Source organism: Somniosus microcephalus, chromosome 7 (assembly GCF_052327205.1).
Source record: "Somniosus microcephalus isolate GS21.2 chromosome 7, FLI_Smic_1.0, whole genome shotgun sequence".
Classification (NCBI taxonomy): domain Eukaryota; kingdom Metazoa; phylum Chordata; class Chondrichthyes; order Squaliformes; family Somniosidae; genus Somniosus; species Somniosus microcephalus.
Window position 1 is genome coordinate 23,149,265 of NC_140993.1, and position 22,819 is coordinate 23,172,083.

Below are 22,819 nucleotides of genomic sequence, written 5' to 3' on the forward strand. Positions count from 1 at the left end.
AGAACGCCCCTGCTCTTCTTCGAAATAGTGCCGTGGGATCTATTAGGTCCACCTGAGAGAGCAGACAGGGCCTCGGTTTGAAAGACGGCACCTCCAACAGTGCAGCACTCCCTCGGTACTGCACTGGAGTGTCAGCCTCGATTTTTGTGTTCAAGTCTCTAGAATGGGATTTGAACTGACAACCTTCTGCCTCAGAGGCAAGGGTGCTACCAGCTGAGCCACAGGTGACACTATAAAGACACCTGAGTGGGACTAATTGGATAGCTCTACCAAAGAGCAGTCACAGGCACGATGGGCCGAATTAGAGAGATCTGCTCTCCTCTCTCAGGATGACAGCATGCCTGCTCCCCCGCCAATCACTTCACCAGTGCCCTTCTTAGCGCCACACAGCCAGCCTGCTGAGATGCTACCGTTTACGTGGCCAATTTCCGTTAGAAATGTGGCGTAGGATTTTATAATGGAAATCTAAAAATAAGGACAAAATGTCTGAGTTTAAAATGGAGCTCGAATTGGGTCGGGATGTCCTGATCTAATTGTTCCTTGCCCTCGAACTCTGCTTCAGCTGAAGACTACACTTCCTCTGGATCCTTTGTGTGATAGTGTAAAATGGGCGATAGCGATTCACTGGAAATTAAAATCGGGAGGGATTTATAACAGGCGGCTGAATCAATATTGTCCAGTTTTACACGATAAACCAAAGTCATAATTGCCCCCACTGTGTGCAACAACATGAGGTATTGACTAGTAGCTGAATAAAACTGTGCAAAATCAGAGAGAATTTTCTACCTATGTTTGCGGTCTAACTTATAAAATTACATTAAACCATGCAATAACAAATGCCTACTGAAAGTCAAAACCCTTGTTCTCTGCTTCCAGGAATACGATGAGTTGAACTGATTTTTAGACGCCACCAACAAAAGGAGAAAAGTTTCCAAACTCTTCAGTGTTTAGCACATTGCTATTCAGAAAAGCAGCCACTTTGCCTCAAGAAATCTGCCCCCGTAACTCAATTTGCCAGAAGGACTCCCCGACTGCCCGGAATGCTAAGCTGTTATGAATGGTGGGCCATCCTGGTGGGATGTGCTTTGGCGGAATATGGCCTGGTGGCTCCAGTTTCCTCAGAGCGCAACCGACTGGAAAATCAGCCCCCCTCTCCTCATCGCGTCAAGCGGAAGTGGGTGTGGAACCAGTTCTTTGTATTAGAAGAGCACCTTGGAACAGAACCGCTCTACGTTGGCAAGGTAGGCCATTGGTCGAGATGGGTTATGCCTGCTAGTATGTTAACATCTATTACAGGAAGCAATATTTGCCAGATTGGTTGTGATGTGCTACCTAACGTACATGTTATCACTCCATAGAGTCAAACATCATTGTTTTAAAGCATTAATTCCCTCTCTAAACCTCTCCACTCCCACTCCAGGGACTTGAGCACATAAAGCTAGGCTGACACTCCAGTGCAATGCTGAGGGATCGCTGCACTGTCAGAGGTGCCGTCTTTCAGATGAGACGTTAAACCGAGGCCCCGTCTGCTCTCTCAGGTGGACATAAAAGATCCCACAGGCACTATTTCGAAGAAGAGCAGGGGAGTTCTCCCCAGTGTCCTGGCCAATATTTATCCCTCAATCAACATAACAAAACAGATTATCTGGTCATTATCATATTGCTGTTTGTGGGAGCTTGTTGTGCGCAAATTGGCTGCCGCGTTTCCCACATTACAATAGTGACTACACTCCAAAAAAGTACTCCATTGGCTGTAAAGTGCTTTGAGACATCCGGTGGTCGTGAAATGCGCTATAGAAATGTAAGTCTTTATTTATTTATTTCTCCGCCTCTCTACCTCTCTTTCCTCCTGTAAGACACTCCTTAAAACCTACCTCTTTGACCAAGCTTTGGCTCACCTGTCCTAACATTACATTACATTACATAGAATGTACAGCACAGAAACAAACCATTCGGCCCAACTGGTCCATGCCAGTGTTCCTGCTCCACACGAACCTCCTCCCACCCCTCTTCATCTCACCCTAACAGCATACCCTTCTATTCCTTTTCTCCCTCATGTGCTTATCCAGCTTCTCCTTAAATGCTTCTCTGCTATTCGCCTCAACTGCTCCATGTTGTAGTGAGTTCCACATTCGAACCAATCTCTGGGTAAAGAAGTGGCTCCTGAACTTTTTCATTTTTTTATTCGTTCACGGGATGTGGGCGTCGCTGGCAAGGCCGACATTTATTGCCCACCCCTAATTGCCCTTGAGAAGTTGGTGGAGAGCCGCCATCTTGAATACCACTTACTGACTTGCTGGGCCATTTCAGAGGGCAGTTAAGAGTCAACCACATTGCTGTGGGTCTGGAGTCACATAGAGGCCAGACCGGGTAAGGACGGCAGATTTCCTTCCCTGAAGGACATCAGTGAACCAGATGGGTTTTTACGACATTCTGGTAGTTTCATGGTCACCATTACTGATACTAGCTTATTATTCCAGATTTGTTAAAAATGTAATTAACTGAATTTAAATTCCCCGGCTGCCGTGGTGGGATTTGAACTCATGTTTCACCCTGGATCATTAGTCCAAGCCTCTTGGCTTATATAGTCCAGTAACATAACCGCTATACTACCGTACCCGAGAGGATTTATTAGCGACCATCTTATGTTTATGACCCCTAGCTTTGGTCTCCACCACAAGTGGGAACATCTTCTCTACGTCTACCCTATCGAACCCTTTCATAACCGTAACATCTCTGTGTGTGGCTCGGTGACAAATTATAATTGATAGCCCGCCTCGGGGCATGTTACTACGTTGAAGGCACTATATAAATGCAAATTGTTGTAGTTGAGCTGAAAGAACTGATAAACTATTTCATTCGCTGCTATTTTGTTGTGCCTTTGAGCTCCTGCATTGAGTATAGTACAGTTACATCTTGAAACAGGAAGATATTCATCGTAGCATGTGCGGTTACTGATACGCTTATCAATTACTTCATAAAAGGTGATGAGTCGAAGAAGAGATGATGAGTCGAAAGAAGAGATGAATAAGGCTTTTATTAGCTAAGAAGAGACCATGCTTCTTCGTGAGTGACTGAACAAGTCTGAACGAAACCCACACAGTGGTGGGTGGAGTCAGCTGAGGCATGCCTCCATACACAGCGCCACCCAGAGGTGGCAATATACAATACAGTGGTTTACCACATTCACCCCTTGTTTAATGTGAAGTCCGGCGGGGTGAAGGGTACTACAAGTTAAGTCTATCAGGAGGCCTTGTCTGACGTCCTGATCGTCGTGGTGGCGGCAGTGGTGTTGCAGCATCCGACGTCGGGTCTGGTGTCTGGGTGGTTGGCGAAGATTCCTGGGGCTTTGGCATGCCGTCTGCAGGGGTTGGGTTGGGAGGGGTGGTGGGGGATAACAGTGGTAAGGGGGATAACGGTGGTAAGGGGGATAACGGTGGTAATTCAGGGGTACCCGAGGGTGCGAGATCTCGTATGGAGACCGTGTCCTCCCGCCCGTCTGGGTATGTCACCCAGGCATACTGGGGGTTGGCGTGTAGGAGGTGCACCCGCTCGACCAGGGGGTCCGTTTTATGCGTCCTCACGTGCCTCCGCAGTAGGACGGGCCCAGGAGAAGTCAACCATGCCGGTAGCGAGGTTCCCGATGTAGACTTCCGGGGGAAAACGAACATTTTCTCATGAGGGGTCGCATTAGTGGCAGTACAAAGCAGTGACCGGATGGAGTGAAGCGCTGCAGGGAGGATCTCCTGCCAGCGGGAGGTCGGAAGGCCCTTAGATTTTAGTGCTAAGAGGACTGCCTTCCAAACCGTCGCGTTCTCCCTTTCCACCTGGCCGTTCCCCCGGGGGTTGTAACTGGTGGTCCTGCTCGTGGCGATACCTCTTGTTAGCAGGTACTGCCGAAGTTCGTCGCTCATGAACGATGAGCCCCTGTCGCTATGTATATAGCTGGGGAACCCGAACAGAGCGAAGATGTCATTCAGACACTTGATGACCGTGGTACTGGTCATGTCTGGGCAAGGGATGGCAAAGGGGAAACGGGAGTACTCATCAACTATGTTGAGGAAGTACACATTGCGGTCAGCGGAGGGGAGGGGCCCTTTAAAATCAACGCTCAGGCGTTCGAAGGGGCGGGTGGCCTTGATCAGGCTTGCTCTGTCCGGCCTATAGAAGTGCGGTTTGCACTCGGCGCAGATTTGGCAGCTCTTGGTCATGGTCCTGACCTCCTCGATGGAGTAGGGCAGGTTACGGGATTTGATAAAATGGAAAAACCTGGTGACCCCCGGGTGGCAGAGGTCATTGTGGAGGGACTGCAGCCTATCACTCTGCGCGTTGGCGCATGTACCACGTGATAGGGCATCTGGGGGCTCATTGAGTTTCCCTGGCCGATACAAGATATCATAATTGTAGGTGGAGAGTTCGATTCTCCACCTCAAGACCTTGTCGTTCTTGATTTTACCCCTCTGCTTATTATTAAACATAAAAGCTACTGAACGCTGGTCAGTGAGCAGGGTAAATCGTTTCCCGGCCAGGTAATGCCTCCAGTGACGCACCGCTTCTACAATAGCCTGGGCCTCCTTTTCGACGGAGGAGTGTCTCGTCTCGGGGCCCTGGAGGGTCCTTGAGAAAAAGGCCACGGGTCTGCCCGCCTGGTTAAGGGTCGCGGCTAGGGCGAAGTCGGAGGCATCGCTCTCCACTTGGAAGGGGATGGACTCATCCACCGCGTGCATTGCGGCCTTCGCGATATCGTTCTTGATAAGAGTGAAGGCTGCACACGCCTCTGGTGTCAGGGGGAAGGAGGTGGCTTTGATGAGGGGCCTGGCTTTGTCTGCATAGAGGGGCACCCACTGGGCGTAGTAGGAGAAAAACCCCAGGCATCTCTTCAGTGCTTTTTGGCAGTGGGGAAGGGGTAGCTCCATTAGGGGGCGCATTCTGTCGGGGTCGGGCCCGATGACTCCGTTCTCCACCACGCAGCCGAGGATGGCCAGGCGCTTGGTGTGAAACATACATTTTTCCTTATTGTACGTTAGGTTCAGCCGTTGGGCCGTATGGAGGAAATTTGCTAGATTAACGTCGTGGTCCTGCTGGTCGTGGCCGCAGATGGTGACGTTATCCAAATAGGGGAAGGTTGCCCGCAGCGCGTTCTGGTCAACCATTCGGTCCATCTCCCTTTGGAAGACCGAAACCCCGTTGGTGACGCCGAAGGGGACCCTAAGGAAGTGGTAGAGGCGGCCGTTTGCCTCGAAGGCAGTATACTGGCGGTCCTCATGGCGGATGGGCAGCTGGTGGTACGCTGACTTAAGGTCGATGGTGTAGAATACTTTGTATTGCGCAATCTGATTGACCATATCAGATATGCGAGGGAGGGGGTACGCGTCCAGCTGGGTGTACCGGTTTATGGTTTGGCTGTAGTCGATTACCATGCGGCGTTTTGCAGTGGTTTTAACGACTACAACCTGGGCTCGCCAGGGGCTAGTGCTACCTTCGATAATGCCCTCCTTCAAGAGCCGCTCCACCTCAGAGCTGATAAAAGCTCTGTCCCCGGCACTGTACCGCCTGCTTTTGGTAGCGATGGGTTTACAGTCGCGGGTGAGGTTAGCGAACAGGGGAGGGGGGGGGACTTTTAATGTGGAAAGGCTGCAGGTGGTTTGCAGCGGGCGATTTAAAAGTTGTTGGTTGCAGACTGTGAGTGGGGGGAGGGGTCCACCGTATGCTAGTGTGACACTCTTAAGGTGGCACTGAAAATCCAACCCTAGCAGGACGGCAGCGCAAAGACGGGGCAGGACTAGCAGTTTAAATTTTTGATATTCAGTGCCCCCTACTGACAGGGTCACCACACAGTAGCCGCTGATGTCCATTGACTGGGACTTGGACGCCATAGAAATGCGATGGTGCGTTGGCAGAATCGTGAGGGAGTGGCTACGTACCGTGTCGGGGTGGACGAAACTCTCTGTGCTCCCGCTGTCGATCAGGCAACTGGTGGCGCGGCCGTTTACCGCGATATCCATCATGGAGCTGGATAGATGGTGAGGGTGGCCTTGATCCAGCGTCACGGAGGCCAGTATGTGGCTTAGTGAGTCACTATAGTCATCCGCCGAGACGGTGGTCGGTTCCGGTGACGAAATGGCGGTTGAGTGCGTTGGATACGATGGCGGCGGATGCCATGCGGCCGGGGGTACACAAAATGGCGGATAAGATGGCTGCTCCCACGGCCCGCACGCTGCGCTGCTGGCTGGCTTCCCCTTGCAGGCGTTAGCGTAATGGCCTTTCTTCCCGCAGCCCGAGCAGGTAGCTGTCTTAGCTGGGCAGTGCGCTCTGGGATGTTTTAACTGGCCACAGAAATAGCATTTTTGGGCCTGGTTACTGGGCATCGCAGCAGTTCTTACCGGAGGCTGCTGTCTCGGTTGGGTCGCTGCAGCGGTTGGTGCCGGGGGCGGCGGTCCCGTGTCCCACGGTTTCGATTGCCATGTCTCGGCACCGTTACGGGGGTATGCCTCGAGGTTTCGGTGGGCCTCCTCTAACGAGAGCGCAAGGGCAATGGCCGTCTTCAGGTCGGGTTCCTTGCTTTCTAGCAGTCTCTGCCGGGTGTGGTCTGACTGGAGGCCCCTGACGAAGGCATCACAGGCGAGTCCCTGCGCGTGCTCCACAGCCGTTACCGCTTTACAATCGCAGTCTCTGCAGAGTGCCAGTAGCGCCCGTGCAAATGCCCCTACCGATTCTCCCGGTTGCTGCCTGCGGGATCCCAAGAGGTGTCGGGCGTAAATTGTGTTCACTGGGCGCGTATATTGCCCTTTTAGTAGCTCGAGGGCCGCCACGTACGTATTAGAGTCCCGGATTAGCATATATACTTGATGGCTCACCTGGGCGGTCAAAATTTTCAGTTTGTGATCCTCCTCTGTAACCTGTGAGATTGCGAGGAAGGATTCAAAGCAGCTCAGCCAGTGTTCAAACTTGGCTGATGCACCCACATCTTGAGGGTCGAGGTCCAGGCGTGGTGGTCTGAGGGCTCTCAGCAATGTCTGCTGTATCCGTTGCTGTTGTTGCTCCTCAGGTGTCGCCATTTAACTTTTAGCTAATAAAATTGATACGCTTATCAATTACTTCATAAAAGGTGATGAGTCGAAGAAGAGATGATGAGTCGAAAGAAGAGATGAATAAGGCTTTTATTAGCTAAGAAGAGACCATGCTTCTTCGTGAGTGACTGAACAAGTCTGAACGAAACCAACACAGTGGTGGGTGGAGTCAGCTGAGGCATGCCTCCATACACAGCGCCACCCAGAGGTGGCAATATACAATACAGTGGTTTACCACAGTTACATAGTGCCAGTCCGTACTCCTGGGCAGAGCTCGGTGCCAGCAACGTAAATTTGTAACATATGTCCTCTCATGTGTGAAATAACTTGCGGCTGGTTTCCAATCCCTGTCATAAAACTCACGCTTTGCAAGATTCCAGTGCGTACCTGCCTGAGCACCGGCACTAGAGAAAGGGGGGTGGGGGAGGGGGCTTTACAAAGCTGACAGATTGCCGACACCACATGCTGCTCATTTAAAAAAAGAAGTTTTGCATTACCTCTGCGGGCTGGTGACGGCACACCTGGGGAGACCGGCAGATGGTGCAGCTTGAGGGAACGCTATGGAGATTGGTAGGAAGAAAAGGCGGGGGGGGGGGTAGGGGAAAATATATATACTTCACACACTGTCCCTCAGGAAAAGTTCCTGTGGCTCGAAGGGAATTGCTGGAAATATGACAGCAAGATCAGAAGGAATGTAGAAACATTTGGTGTCACCCTGGCTTCTGATCAAGGTAATTGGCAAAAGAGCCAGGGGTGAGATGAGGAGAATTTTTTTTTTCTTTAACGTAGCGAGTCGTTGTGATCTGGAACGCGCTGCCTGAAAGGGCGGTGGAAGCGGATTCGATAGTCACGTTCAGAGGGGAATTGGATAAAGACTTGGAGAGGAGAACATTTCAGGGCTATGGGGAAAGGGCAGAGGGAGTGGATCTAATTGGATCGCTCTTACAAAGAGCCGGCACAGGCATGATTTGTCGAATGGCCTCCTTCTGTGCTGTAAGATTCTCTGATTCTATATAACATATAAGGAGAATGGAGCCACTTTTTTGGAGCTAAATAATGGGGTCAAACGCAACTTTGGAGGGGGCACAAAATGTGTGGTGGCAGATTGGCCTTATTGACCCCGTTCGACGTTCCTTTCCGTTGATCCTCCCAACCCCCACCCCCCCATCCCTCACCTGTAAATTCCCCATAGTTTGCGACATAGAACGTACAGCACCGAAACAGGCCATTCGGCCCAACTCCACACAAGCCTCCTCCCGCCCCCTCTTCATCTAACCTCATCAACATATCCTTCTTGTTATACCAAGGTTCGATTGCACACAGTTCGTAACATTAACAAAGCACAGTTGAAGTCAATGGCAGTGAAAATGGGGAGCGATGTAAAACAGATGTCACCCAAACTCACAATTACCCTCGTTGACTCTTCGCACCCTGAGAGCAACTGGCAACGGGCAATGAATACGGCCTTGTCTGTGCATTCAACATCCCAAGAACAAGTGGAACAAAGTATTCTTTTTATTTTTTTCTACAACAGTGTTATTACTATGAAGACAGTGGTCGTTAACTTGGGGAGCGTCCATTTTTTGGGTGCCCCCTCCCCCCCCTGCGCAGTGTAAATGGCCCCGCGCAAACAAATGCCGAGGAGCCCTGGTTATTGGGCCTTGGATGTGGCCGCCATGAAGCCGGCGGTGTGGGGGAGGTGAGCACTCCAGGTTACACAGATAAGCACTAACGCTGTGCCTCAGTGCTCATCGGGATCGGGGGGGACCTGAAGTCTGCAGCGGGGGGTGCCGGGTCGAGGGATTAGGTCCGGGGCCTGGAGGTTAGGGTCGGGAGGGAGTTCGGAGGTCGGGGAATCTCTGGACTGGAAGCGGCGGTGAGTGCTTACCTTTCTTTTATTTATGCGAGGGCTGCCTGGTGACGAACCGATGTTGCAGCGGGGACCTGAAGCAGCGTCATGCCTGTGCACGCGTCATGTCTGCCATTTTGAGGCCTTAGGAGGCAGCATGGCACCTGAAAAACTGCCGCTACTTGGCTCAATTTAACTCCCACACAAAGCCCCGATTTTAACTCCAGGCGAATTCCCCGCTCAGGCCTGAGTTAAAATCATGGTCGGGTCTCAACGATATCATTGGACCGCAACATGCTTATGTAAAGAAGGACCCTGTTGGCTCCGGGCACGCTGCCTGCTCAGGAGAGCAGGTTAAAATCGCGTATGTTGCGAACATGGCGGCTTTCGGACAGGTAAGAGCCAGGGTCATTTTAACTGCCCACCCGCCAGGTTTCTGCTGAGCGAGTAGGGTTAAAATCACTCCACCCGCTCCCCCCTCCCCACCCCGTGCACTACCCGCCCCGCGGCAGTTAAATGCACTAAAAGGGAAACCATATTATTGCAGCAAAAGTTCCCTGGATCCAGAAACAGCTGCACGAGTTTCACTGACTGACAACATGACACAATAGACAAGGTGGAAAATTCAAATTCAATTGCAGTGAAGTATCAGTTCGAGCTGAAATTGCTGAGTCCCTGTCACTGATTCAAACTCTGTTCAAGGTGACAACCTGTCTTGAAATACGCTCGGCATTAAGGGACAAGTGTGATCTTGAGAGTGATTACCTCCCGTCACTGAACCGGAATAAATGTCTTTCAGAAATACACTTAATAGCCTATTAAAGGTGCAGTTATGCTGCACTTTCGCATTGATGTAAAGCGATTTTGACTGTGCTTATACTGATATGCACCATACATCAAGATCGACATTATAATGCACGGAAGCTAAGCAGTGTACAACCTCCAGGATAGGCCATCGCACCCTGCCTGGGCTGGCCGCCAGGTGGAGTATAATCAATGTTGCCAACCCACCAGGATTGGCCTGGAGTCTCCAGGAATTGAAGCTTAGAAACATAGAAACATAAAAGATAGGAGCAGGAGTAGGCCATTCAGCCCCTCGAGCCTGCTCCACCATTTAATGAGATCATGGATGATCATCCAAATTCAGTACCCTGTTCCTGCTTTCTCCCCATATCCATTGATCCCTTTAGCCCTAAAAAATATATCCAACTCCTTCTTGAATACATTTAATGAATTAGCCTCAACTGCCTTCTGTGGTAGAGAATTCCACAGGTTCACCACTCTCTGGGTGAAGAAATTCCTCCTCATCTCAGTCCTAGAGAGCGGCGGCGGCGGGAATCCGAGCGGCAGCGACCTATAAAAGGTAAGCCCGAGGCATGGGTAGGCCTCAGAGCGGTGGCAGCGGGAATCTGAGCGGCAGCGACCTATAAAAGGTAAGCCCGAGGTGTGGGTAGGCCTCATAGCGGCGGCGGCAGGAATCCGAGCGGCAGCGACCTATAAAAGGTAAGCCCGAGGCATGGGTAGGCCTCATAGCGGCGGCGGCAGGAATCTGAGCGGCAGCGACCTATAAAAGGTAAGCCCGAGGCATGGGTAGGCATAACAATCTCCAATCTCAGAGGGAGAGAAGTAAAAAGTAATCGAGGTGTGACGTCACCACAAAGCAGGTAAGTGATTGGTTGGGAGTATTTCACTCTTTTTTAAAACTTTAACTCTGTGGTTTACAGTTTTTAAGGTCTCTGTGGTGTAGCGGGACAGTTTGTAAACCAGGGCCCTTAAATATATCATTTAACTGTAGTGAAATTGGTGGGATTCATTTGTTTAATTTAATTGCAATTAATTAAAGGGTAAGTCATGGCAGGACAGCCCAGTGCCGTGGTATGCTCCTCCTGCGCTATGTGGGAACTGAGGGACACTTCCTGTGTCCCTGACAACCAAGTGTGCAGGAAGTGTGTCCAGCTGCAGCTACTGGCAGACCGCATTACAGTGCTGGAGCAGCGATTGGATACATACTGGAACATTCGCGATGCTGAGGACGTCGTGAATAGCACGTTTGATCAGTTGGTCACACTGCAGGTAAAGTTGGCACAGGCAGAGAGGGAACGGATGACCAACAGGCAGAGTAGTAGGTGCAGGCAGGTAGTGCAGGGGTCCCCTGTGGCCATTCCCCTCTCAAACAGATATACCGCTTTGGATACTGATGGGGGGGATGGCTTACCAGGGGAAGGTAGCAGCAGCCAACGTCCTGGCACCAGGGGTGGTTCTGCTGCACAGGATGGGAGGAAAAAGACTGGGAGAGCTATAGTGATAGGGGATTCTATTGTAAGGGGAATAGATAGGCGTTTCTGCGGCCGCAAACGAGAGTCCAGGATGGTGTGTTGCCTCCCTGGTGCAAGGGTCAAGGATGTCTTGGAGCGGCTGCAGAACATTTTGGAAGGGGAGGGTGAACAGCCAGTTGTCGTGGTGCATATAGGTACCAACGATACAGGTAAAAACCGGGATGAGGTCCTAAAAGCTGAATATAGGGAGTTAGGAGGTAAATAAAAAAATAGGACCTCAAAGGTAGTAATCTCAGGATTGCTACCAGTGCCACATGCTCGTCAGAGTAGAAATAGAAAGATATTTCAGATGAATACGTGGCTAGAGGAATGGTGCAAGGGGGAGGGATTCAAATTTCTGGGACATTGGAACAGGTTCTGGGGGAGGTGGGACCAATACAAAACGGACGGTTTGCACCTGGGCAGGGCCGGGACCGATGTCCTAGGGGGAGTGCTTGCTAATGCTCTGGAGGAGGGTTTAAACTAAAATGGCAGGGGGTTGGGAACCTGAGCGGAGAGACAGAGGAAAGGGAAACAAGGATAAAAGCAAAAGACAGGAAGGAGAAAAACAAAAGTGGCAGGCAGAGAAATCAAGGGTTTAAATCAGACATGGCAACAGTAAATAATAATTCTAAAAGACCTAAGAGTGTTAAAAAAACAAGCCTGAAGGCTTTGTGTCTTAATGCAAGGAGCATTTGTAATAAGGTGAATGAATTAGCTGCGCAAATAGAGGTAAACGAACATGATATGATTGGGATTACGGAAACATGGCTCCAGGGTGGCCAAGGCTGGGAACTCAATATCCCAGGATATTCAATATTCAGGAAAGATAGGCAAAAAGGAAAAGGAGGTGGGGTAGCATTGCTGGTTAAAGAGGGGATTAATACAATTGAAAGGAAGGATATTAGCTCTGATGATGTGGAATCTGTATGGGTAGAACTGAAAAATACCAAGGGGCAGAAAACGTTAGTGGGAGTGGTATATAGACCTATATATATCCAAACAGTAATGCGGAAGTCGGGGATGGCATCAAATGGGAAATTAGAGAAGCGTGCAATAAGGGCACAGCAGTCATCATGGGTGACTTTAATCTACATATAGATTGGGCTATCCAAATTAGTAACAATACTGTGGAGGAGGAATTTCTGGAGTGTATACGGGATGGTTTCCTGGACCAATATGTCGAGGAACCAACTAGAGATCAGGCCATCTTAGACTGGGTATTATGTAATGAGAAAGGATTAATTAGCAATCTTGCTGTGAGAGGCCCCTTGGGTCGGAGCGATCATAATATGATAGAATTCTTCATTAAGATGGAGAGTGAAGTAGTTGACTCGGAGACTAGGGTCCTGAATTTAAATAAAGGAGACTACGATGGTATGAGGTGCGAGTTGGGTAGGCTTGATTGGGGAATGACACTCAAAGGGTTGATGGTGGATCGGCAATGGCAAACATTCAAAGATCGCATGGATGAACTACAAAATGTGTTCATCCCAATTTGGCATCAAAATAAAACAAAAAAGGTGACTCAACCGTGGCTAACAAGGGAAATTAGGGACAGCATAAGATCCAAGGAGAGGACATATAAATTGGTCAGAAAAAGCAGTAAACCTGAGGATTGGGAGCAGTTTAGGATTCAACAAAGGAGGACAAAGAGATTAATTAAAAGGGGGAAAATAGAGTATGAGAGTAAGCTTTCAGGGAACATAAAAACTGACTGTAAAAGCTTTTATAGATATGTGAAGAGAAAAAGATTGGTGAAGTCAAGCGTAGGTCCCTTGCAGTCAGAATCAGGGGAATTTATAATGGGGAACAAAGAAATGGCAGACCAATTAAATACATACTTTGGCTCTGCCTTCACAAAGGAGGGCACAAATAACCTCCCAAAGATGTCGGGGAACATAGGGTCCAATGACAGGGAGGAACTGATAGAAATCAGTATTTGTAGGGAAATGGTGTTGGGGAAATTGATGGGATTGAGGGCTGATAAATCCTCAGGGCCTGATAATCTACATCCTAGGGTATTTAAGGAAGTGGCCCTAGAAATAGTAGATGCATTGCAGGTCATCTTCCAACATTTGATAGATTCTGGAACAGTACCCATGGGTTGGCGGGTAGCTAATGTTACCCCACTGTTTAAAAAGGGTGGTAGAGAGAAAACGGGGAATTACAGACCGGTAAGCCTGACATCGGTAGTGGGGAAAATGCTGGAGCCCATTATAAAGGATGTAATAGCAGAACACTTGGAAAAAAGTGACCGGATTGGACAAAGTCAACATGGATTTACAAAAGATAAATCGTGCTTGACTAATCTACTGGAATTTTTTGAGGATGTAACTGGTAAAATAGATAAGGGAGAACCAGTCGATGTGGTGTATTTGGATTTTCAAAAGGCTTTCGATAAGGTCCCGCATAAGAGATTAGCGTGTAAAATTAAGGCACATGGGATTGGGGGCAAGGTATTGACTTGGATAGAGAACTGGTTGGCAGACAGAAAGCAAAGAGTTGGAATAAATGGCTCTTTCTCCGAGTGGCAGGCAGTGACTAGTGGGGTACCGCAGGGATCGGTCCTTGGACCCCAGCTATTCACAATATATATTAATGATCTGGATGAGGGAATTGGATGTAATATCTCCAAGTTTGCAGATGACACAAAGCTGGGTGGGCATGTGTGCTGTGAGGAGGATACCAAGAAAATCCAGTATGATTTGGACAGGTTGGGTGATTTGGCAGAAGCATGGCAGATGCAATATAACGTGGATAAATAAGAGGTTATTCACTTTGGTGTCAAAAACAGGGAGGCAGATTATTATCTGAATGGCAATAGATTGGGAGAAGGGGAAGTGCAACGAGACCTGGGTGTCCTTGTGCACCAGTCGCTGAAAGTAAGTATGCAGGTGCAGCAGGCGGTTAAGAAGGCAAATGGTATGTTGGCCTTCATAGCAAGAGGGTTTGAGCACAGGAACAAGGATGTCTTGCTGCAGTTGTCCAGGGCCTTGGTGAGACCACACCTTGAGTATTGTGTGCAGTTTTGGTCGCTTTATCTGAGGAGGGATGTCCTTGCCATGGAAGGAGTTCAGCGAAGATTCACCAGGCTGATACCTGGGATGGCAGGAATGACGTATGAGGAAAGATTTGGTCGATTGGGCTTGTACTCGCTGGAGTTTAGAAGAATGAGAGGGGATCTCATCGAAACTTATAAAATTCTAACAGGACTGGACAGACTAGATGCTGGAAGGATGTTCCCGATGGTCGGGGAGTCCAGAACCAGGGGTCACAGTCTAAGGATAAGGGGTAAGCCATTTAGGACAGAGATGAAGAGGAATTTCTTCACCCAGAGAGTGGTGAACCTGTGGAATTCTCTACCACAGAAGGCAGTAGAGGCCAATTCATTAAATATATTCAAGAAGGAGTTGGATATATTTCTTAAGGCTAAAGGGATCAAGGGATATGGAGAGAAAGCAGGGACAGGGTACTGAATTTGGATGATCAGCCATGATCTCATTGAATAGCGGAGCAGGCTCGAGGGGCCGAATGGCCTACTCCTGCTCCTATCTTCTATGTTTCTATGTTTCTATGTAAATGGCTTACCCCTTATCCTTAGACTGTGACCCCTGGTTCTGGACTCCCCCGCCATCGGGAACATCCTTCCTGCATCTAGTCTGTCTCGTCCTGTTAGAATTTTATAAGTTTCAATGAGATCCCCTCTCATTCTTCTAAACTCCAGCGAATATAAGCTTAATCTCCCGGACACTGCCGCAAGCAACTCCTTGGAGCAAAATCATCGGAGCATTAAAGAAAAATTGTGTTATTTTCATTTTCTTGTAATGCTTAGGGGGAGAAATTCGACTGGTTAGCACCTTCTGTAAGCGCCTCCAGGGGGGCGCTAACGACTCACCGCCCAGGCACGGCAATGTTACCGCCGGTGAAATTCACCTGGCCATTTGCGGCAGTGGTAACCCCTAGCTCTATGCTCTCCTGCGCCCGGAGATCGTGACATCATCCGGCTGTACATCGCCCCGTTAGCGCCCCGGACCCCTGCAGCATTGCCGGGCGATGACACCGACAGCTGCGACAGTTTCATTCTGTCATTTCAAGGTTCTTTTTATCAGGAGTCGTCTGCCAACTAAAAAGTAGCTACAGTTATTCTTCAATGATTCAAACTGCTACACTTGATGGCATTAATGGGGGCTGTACTGCCATGCCACCTCGCCCTCCAGGATCTACAGTGGAGGGAGCGGAGGCAGCGAGAAATATGGGAACATATGCACAGAGGGAGGAGGAGTGTTATCAGGGCTCTTGACAGGAAGCCTTACCTTCCGAGGTTATTCCGAGAGCACTTCTCCTACCTTCAATTAAGTGAGGAGCCGTGTATTAGATGGCTCCGCATCACCAAGGAGATGGTCAGATAACTCTGCCACTTCCTTCAACCAGACCTCCAGCCTCAGACCAGGGTGACCACAGCTCTCCCAGTGGCAGTCAAGGTCACTGTGGCCCTCAATTTCTTTAGCAACGGATCCTTCCAGTCTGCAACAGGAGTCATAGCTAACATCTCGCAGTTTTTCGTCCATCGCTGCATCCGGGAGGTCATTGAGGCTCTCTGCAGCAGGCTGATAAGTGGCAGGCAACATTCACGCCACAGTAGTGCCAGGCAATGACTGTCTCCAACAAGCGAGAGTCTAACCACCTCCCCTTGACATTCAATGGCATTACCATCGCCGAATCCCCCACCATCAACATCCTGGGGGTCACCATTAACCAGAAACTTAACTGGACCAGCCACATAAATACTGTGGCAACAAGAGCAGGTCAGAGGCTAGGTATTCTGTGGCGAGTGTCTCACCTCCTGACTCTCCAAAGCCTTTCCACCATTTACAAGGCACAAGTAAGGAGTGTGATGGAATACTCTCCACTTGCCTGGATGAGTGCAGCTCCAACAACACTCAAGAAGCTCGACACCATCCAGGACAAAGCCGCCCGCTTGATTGGCACCCCATCCACCACCTTAAGCATTCATTCCCTCCACCACCAGTGTACTGTGGCTGCAGTGTGTACCATCTACAAGATGCACTGTAGCAACTCACCAAGGCTTCTTCGGCAGCACCTCCCAAACCCGTGACCTCTTCCACCTAGAAGGACAAGGGCAGCAGGTGCATGGGAACACCACCACCTCCAAGTTCCCCTCCAAGTCACATACCATCCTGACTTAGAAGTATATCACCGATCCTTCATTGTCGCTGGGTCAAAATCCTGGAACTCCCTACCTAACAGCACTGTGGGAGTACCATCACCACACGGGCTGCAGCGGTTCAAGAAGGCGGCTCACCACCACCTTCTCAAGGGCAACTAGGGATGGGCAATAAATGCTGGCATTGCCAGTGACGCCCAGACCCCATAAACGAATAAAAAAAAACATTGGCTTCCCGATCACCAGAGAGAACAGGATGAGAATGTGGCTTTGCAGGATAGCGGGATTCCCCATGGGGCAGGGAGCCATCGACTGCACACACATGGCTTTGCGGGCACCCCGTAACAATCCTGAGATCTTCCGTAACCGCAAAGGCTACCACTCATTTAATGTGCAGTTGATGTGCGAACACACACAGCAAATCCTCAATGTCAATGCCCGCTATCCTGGCAGCCACGATGCATTCATCCTGCGCAAACACTCCAAGCCAAGCTCAAGGGTGGCTGCTCGGATCCGCTCTCCACCTGGCTTGTGACTCCCCTCCGCAACCCCAACACTCGTGCCCAGCACTCATATAATGAGAGCCATGCTGCCACCAGGAACATCATCGAGCAGACCATCGGCCTGCTGAAGCAACGGTTCCGCTGCCTTGACTGCTCGGGAGGAGCCCTCCAGTACTCGCCAGAGTGGGTGTCCCATTTCGTGGTGGTCTGCCGCATGCTCCACAACCTGGCCATCATGAGTGCGTAGCCCTTGCCATCAGGGATTGCGGGACCACCTCGAGAGGAGGACAAGGCAGAGGAGTATGAGGGAGAGGAGGATGAGAAGGAGGAGGATGAGGTGGAAGAGGATGAGGAGGAGGAGGAACAGCGAGACAATCGGCCTTCTGGATGGGCTCTCCGTGACTGGCTCATCAGACTCCGATTCACATGAATGAAACCCCAGACCCCCGTAGCTCACCACGTCCCCTTCATACAACCTCTGTCTCATGGCATATCACAGCATCCTCCTGGGCGCAAAGGTGAAATGAGAGAGACCACAAAATATTCCAAAGACAATTAATAAATTTATATATAAACATATCACACATATCACATAAATTCTAATCAATAATAACCCTTGTGCCTGGCATAGTTGAATAGCTGTCATTGTGTGCAAGGTGTGAGATGTAGATATGAATGTTGGTAGGTAGAGATTGTTGGTGGGTGAGTTCTGGGGGTGTGGTGCTTCGGGCAATGTGTGAAGACTATGGTTCAGATGGTAGTATGTAGCATTTGTTGAAGCATTCACTCACCCTGACCACCCGAGTGAGGTCGTTAAATTTCTTCCTGCACTGTGTGTGGGTCCTGGGAACCACAGTGCTGCCCAAGATGTGCTGTGCTACCTCCTTCCACATGGTGTGGAAGACATGTGGCGAGGGCCTCCTGCCACTTGTCGGGTAGAGCACCACCCTCCAACTCTCCACAGCGAAAACCAACACCTCCAATGCATCATCAGAGAATTTGTGGACTCTCTCCCTTGGGTGTGGACCTACCATGTGCACACCTGGTTCAACCCTCCGGCACCTTCTCCTTGTTCTGCTTCTGCTTGCTGAGGCAACTGCACAGCCAGCAATGCTGAGAATGAGATGCTGCAGCATCAATGAACCTCCCCTTTAAGTAGGGAAAAAAGCCTGTGGCAATGATGAGTTGCGATTAGACTGCATCCAATATTGGTCCACCCTTTAGCTGTCAGCTGTGGCTCAGTCGGTAGCACAAAAACCTAGGCTGACATTCCATGTCTTTCAGATGAAACATTAAACTGAGGCCCCGTCTGCTCTCTCAGGTGAACATAAAAGATCCCATGGCAGTATTTCAAAGAAGAGCAGGGGAGTTATCCCCGGTGTCCTGGCCAATATTTATTCCTCAAACAACATAACAAAAGCAGATTATCTGGTCATTATCACATTGCTGTTTGTGGGATCTTGCTGTGTGCAAATTGGCTTTCACGTTTCCCACATTACAACAGTGACTACACTTCAAAATGTACTTCATTGGCTGTAAAGCGCTTTGAGACGTCCGGTGGTCGTGAAAGGCGCTATAGAAATGCAAGTCTTTCTTTTCTTTAAGTGTAACGCCAATGAGCTTGGGTTTTAAGACTTGGTTTAGGACGCCAATCATTTTATTGAGCAGTGAGCACGAATTTTGCGTGCAGTCTAAACTTATTTCTCCAACTTTTCTACTGACACCGCCCATTCTTTGGCATAATAAATTTCTAGCCCATAGAATCATAAAGTGAGACAGCACAGAAGGAGGCCATTCAGCCCATCGTGCTAGTGTCAGCTCTTGGGTAGAGCTATCCAATTAAATCCACTCCCCTGCTCTTTCCCCAGAGCTCTGTAATTAATTTTCCCTTCAAGTATTTCTCCAGTTTGCTTTTGAATGTTACTATTGAATCTGCTTCCACCACCCTTTCAGGTGGTGCATTACAGATCACAGCAACAAATTTCCTCATGTTGCCAATGACCTTAAATCTGTGTCCTCTGGTTACCCACGCTTCTGCCACTAGAAATAGTTTCTCCTTATTTACTCTATCAAATCCGTTCATGATTCTGAACATCTCTATTAAATCTCCCCTTAACCTTCTCTGCTCTGAGGAGAACAACCCCAGCGTCTCCAGTCTTTCCACGGAACTGAAGTCCCTCATCCCTGGTACCATTCTGGTAAACCTCTTCTGCACCCTCTCCAACCCTTGACATCCTTCCTAAAGTGTGGTGCCCAGAATTGAACACAGTAATCTATCTGAGGCCTAACCAGTGATTTATAAAGGTTTAGCATAACTTCCTTGTTTTTGTACACAATGCTTCTATTTATAAAGCCGCGGGGGGGAAGAAATTCACTATCGCCCCGTTTGTGGAGCTAATTTTTATAAGTTTGAAAAGTTGGCCCCAGGTGCTAACGATTTCAAACTTTTGAAAAATTAGCCGTTTGCGCTCCAGGAAGCAAGTGGGTCAAGTGCTAAATCAAACACTCCCCTTCCTTCTTAGAACACAATCGGCAGCAGGCGGGGCAGAGACTTCAGCAGCGCCGCCGCGTTCAAAGGCTCCTTCCCTCCCTTAAAGGGAAGGGCCATCGCTGCAGGCTCTACAATAGAAAAATTTACCGGCCTGGACCACCAAGGCAGCCGCGATCCCGCACGATCAGCCCGGCGCTCAAGCAAGTCACTCGGCTCACCGCCACCTTCTCAAGGGCAATTAGGGTGGGGTAATAAGTGTCGGCTTTGCCAGCGATGCCCATATCCCACGAACGACTAATTTAAAAAAAACAGGTAGCTTGCGGCCTATTTCCATGGTATTCGTTTAACTATTTGCATGAATTTAACATCCACAGCTCCACTCTGATTCGGACAACGGCAATATTACTCTGAGATACAACCTAACAGGTGATGGAGTTGGCACTATATTCACCATCGACGAGGATAAAGGAGACATTTATCTCATAAAGAAGCTGGACCGAGAGGAGAAGGCCTATTACACCCTGCGGGCGCAAGTGGTGGACAAAGCAACCAACCAGCGCGTCGAGCCAGAGTCAGAGTTCAATATTAAAGTCCAGGACATCAATGACAATGAACCCCAGTTTCTAGATGAGCCGTATGTTGCCACTGTTCCTGAAATGTCGCCTGATGGTAAGGGAATAGAAATTGTCCCCTCGTGATGGAAAATTCACTCACGTAGGTGGTGGGGGGCGGGGGGGAAGAGATCAACAGGCCAAGCCTCCATTGTATATATTCAAAGTGTCCTCATGACAATTTCTATCCTAGGGCAAAACTGGAATGAACCTAGGGGTAGATTTTGGTCTGGGTCCACTTTCTGCATTTCTAGCTTGTTGGTGGTGGGCCGCTTGCTAGACCACCTTCACGCCTGAAAGACCCGACACCTGCCCTGTTCAGGTCAGCCCGATTTCCATGAGGAGTCATTAGGCCTCTCATTTGCACATGCAAGGAGGCTAACTACTTTATGTGGCCACTCCCGATGCCTAAAAAAATGGTCCGACCCAATATTGGGTTTGATGTCTTTCAGGCATCCTTGGAGTGCAGGACGTTGGTCCCTCAAATTGGCTCTCGTTATGCCCATAAAAGAGGCACAAAGAGGTCCAATTTGTTCCTCTGACTCAAGCCTTTCCGTCTCCCCACGCCTGGCAGTTGTGCTCTCAGCCACATTCTATAATTTCCAAAACCACTCTGCCTCTCCATCTCCATGTCTTCGACAGCACCTCCCAAACCCCTAGAAGGACAAGGGCAGCAGGCACATGGGAACACCACCACCTCCAAAGTTCCCCTCCAAGTCACACACCATCCTGACTTGGAAATATATCGGCCGATCCTTCATCGTCGCTGGGTCAAAATCTTGGAACTCCCTCCCTAATGGCACTGTGGGAGTACCTTCACCACACGGACTGCAGCGGTTCAAGATGGCGGCTCACCAGCACCTTCTCAAGGGCAATTAGGGATGGGCAATAAATGCTGGCCTTGCCAGCGACGCCCACATCCCATGAATGAATAATGAAAAAATCTCCCTCTCCTCTCTTTTTCCAACACTCCTAATATTTCCTTCTTTCGCTTGACGCTCATTATTTTGATTCCGCCTCTGTTTAGCTTCCTGAGATTTTTCTTCTGTGTTAAAGGCGCTATATGAATGCAATTTCTTGCTGTTGTTCTGCATTCACCCTCTTTACACCACAGGGTGATTCAGAGCAGCAATAGGAGCACCAGAATACAAGTGCCCGTGCACCAGATTTGTATATGTGCGTACAGTTCTGGTCACCACATTACAGGAAAGCTGTGATTGCACTAGAGTGGGTGCAGAGGAGATTTACGAGGATGTTGCCTGGGCTGGGGAATTTTAGCTATGAGGAAAGATTGGAGAGGCTGGGGTTGTTTTCTTTGGAGCAGAGGAGGCTCAGGGAAGATTTAATTGAGGTGTATAAAATTATGAGGGGCCCAGATAGAGTGGATAGGAAGGACCTATTTCCCTTAGCAGAGAGGTCAATAACCAGGGGGCATAGATTTAAAGTAATAGGTAGAAGGATTAGAGGGGAGTTGAGGAGAACCTTTTTCACCCAGAGGGTGGTGGGGGTCTGGAACTCACTGCCTGAAAGGGTGGTAGAGGCAGAGACCCTCATCGCATTTATAAAGTACTTGGAGATGCACTGGAAGTGCCGTAACCGACAGGGCTACGGACCAAGAGCTGGAAAGTGGGATTAGGCTGGAGAGCTCTTTGTCGGCTGGCACAGACACGATGGGCCGAATGGCCTCCTTCCGTGCCGTAAACTTCTATGATTCTTTGATTGCTGAAAGATTGCAAGTGTAAAGCAACTGTGTCCTAGTGCAGTCACTCAAACGTTACATTCCCGGTTGCTCGTTGCTGGCTGCGTACTGTTCCCCATGGAGCAAAGTGAGGGGTTTTGGTGCCCACTCCCACCGGCCACGCCAACCTGCAATACGCGGCCTTCAGGGGCAGGGCAGAACATGTTCCCGTGAGAACATAAGAAATAGGAGCAGGAGTAGGCCATTGAGATGGGACTCTGTGCCTCCAGTGGCCTGCGCGCCATATCATTGTGTTACAGTGGACAGGAATTTCCATGGAGCTGCTCCCGCTCGGTTGCCGTATTTGTGGGAAGTGCGGCGGGAACCCCTTTTACACGTGTTACCTCCAAAGTCAGGGCTGGAACAAAAGTGGGCATTTGAGATACTAGACTATTCCACTGCTCTCCAGGCTGACCGCCATAAACTTGAGATCATCCAGAGCTCTGTGGCCTGTATTCCTGACTTGCCCTAAGTCCCACTCACCCATCACCCCTGTGCTCCTTGACCTACATTGGCTCTCGGTCCGACAACGCCTCGGTTTTAAAATTCTCATCCTTGTGTTCAAATCCCTCCATGGCCTCGCCCCTCCCTATCTCTGTAACCTCCTCCAGCCCTACAACCCTCCGAGATCTTTGCGCTCCTCCAAATCTGGCCTCTTGCAAATCCCCGACTTCCTTTGCTCCATTATTGGCGGCCGTCTCGGCCCTGAGTTCTGGAATTCCCTCCCTAAACCTTTCTGCCTCCCTACCTCTCTCCTCCTTAAGTCACTCCTTAAAGCTTACCTCATTGACCAAACTTGTGGTCACCTAACGTAATATCTCCTTATTTGGTTCGGTGTCAAATTTCTGTTTGATTACGCTCATGTGAAGCACCTTGGGACGTTTTACTACATTTATGGTGCTATATAAATGCAAGTTGTAGTTGTTTTTGTTGTAAACATATGATACTGAGGGGTCTCGACAAGGTAGATGCAGAGAGGATGTTTCCCCTTGTGGAGAAATCTAGAACTCCAGGGCACAGTTTCAGAATAAAGGGTCGCCCTTTTAGAACTGAG

General features: G+C 49.5%; 1 protein-coding gene across 1 annotated transcript in view; it reads left to right on the forward strand.

Annotated features, from left to right (window-relative positions):
• LOC147114555 (cadherin-7-like) overlaps positions 1 to 22,819 on the forward strand; it is a 190,992-nt gene that overhangs the window by 70,908 nt on the left and 97,265 nt on the right. Inside the window, exons 2-3 of the mRNA XM_085992295.1 lie at positions 877 to 1,241; positions 19,791 to 20,085. Of these exons, the coding sequence (XP_085848421.1) occupies positions 1,041 to 1,241; positions 19,791 to 20,085 (496 nt within the window). The 5' untranslated portion in view covers positions 877 to 1,040. The remainder of the gene's footprint in view (positions 1 to 876; positions 1,242 to 19,790; positions 20,086 to 22,819) is intronic.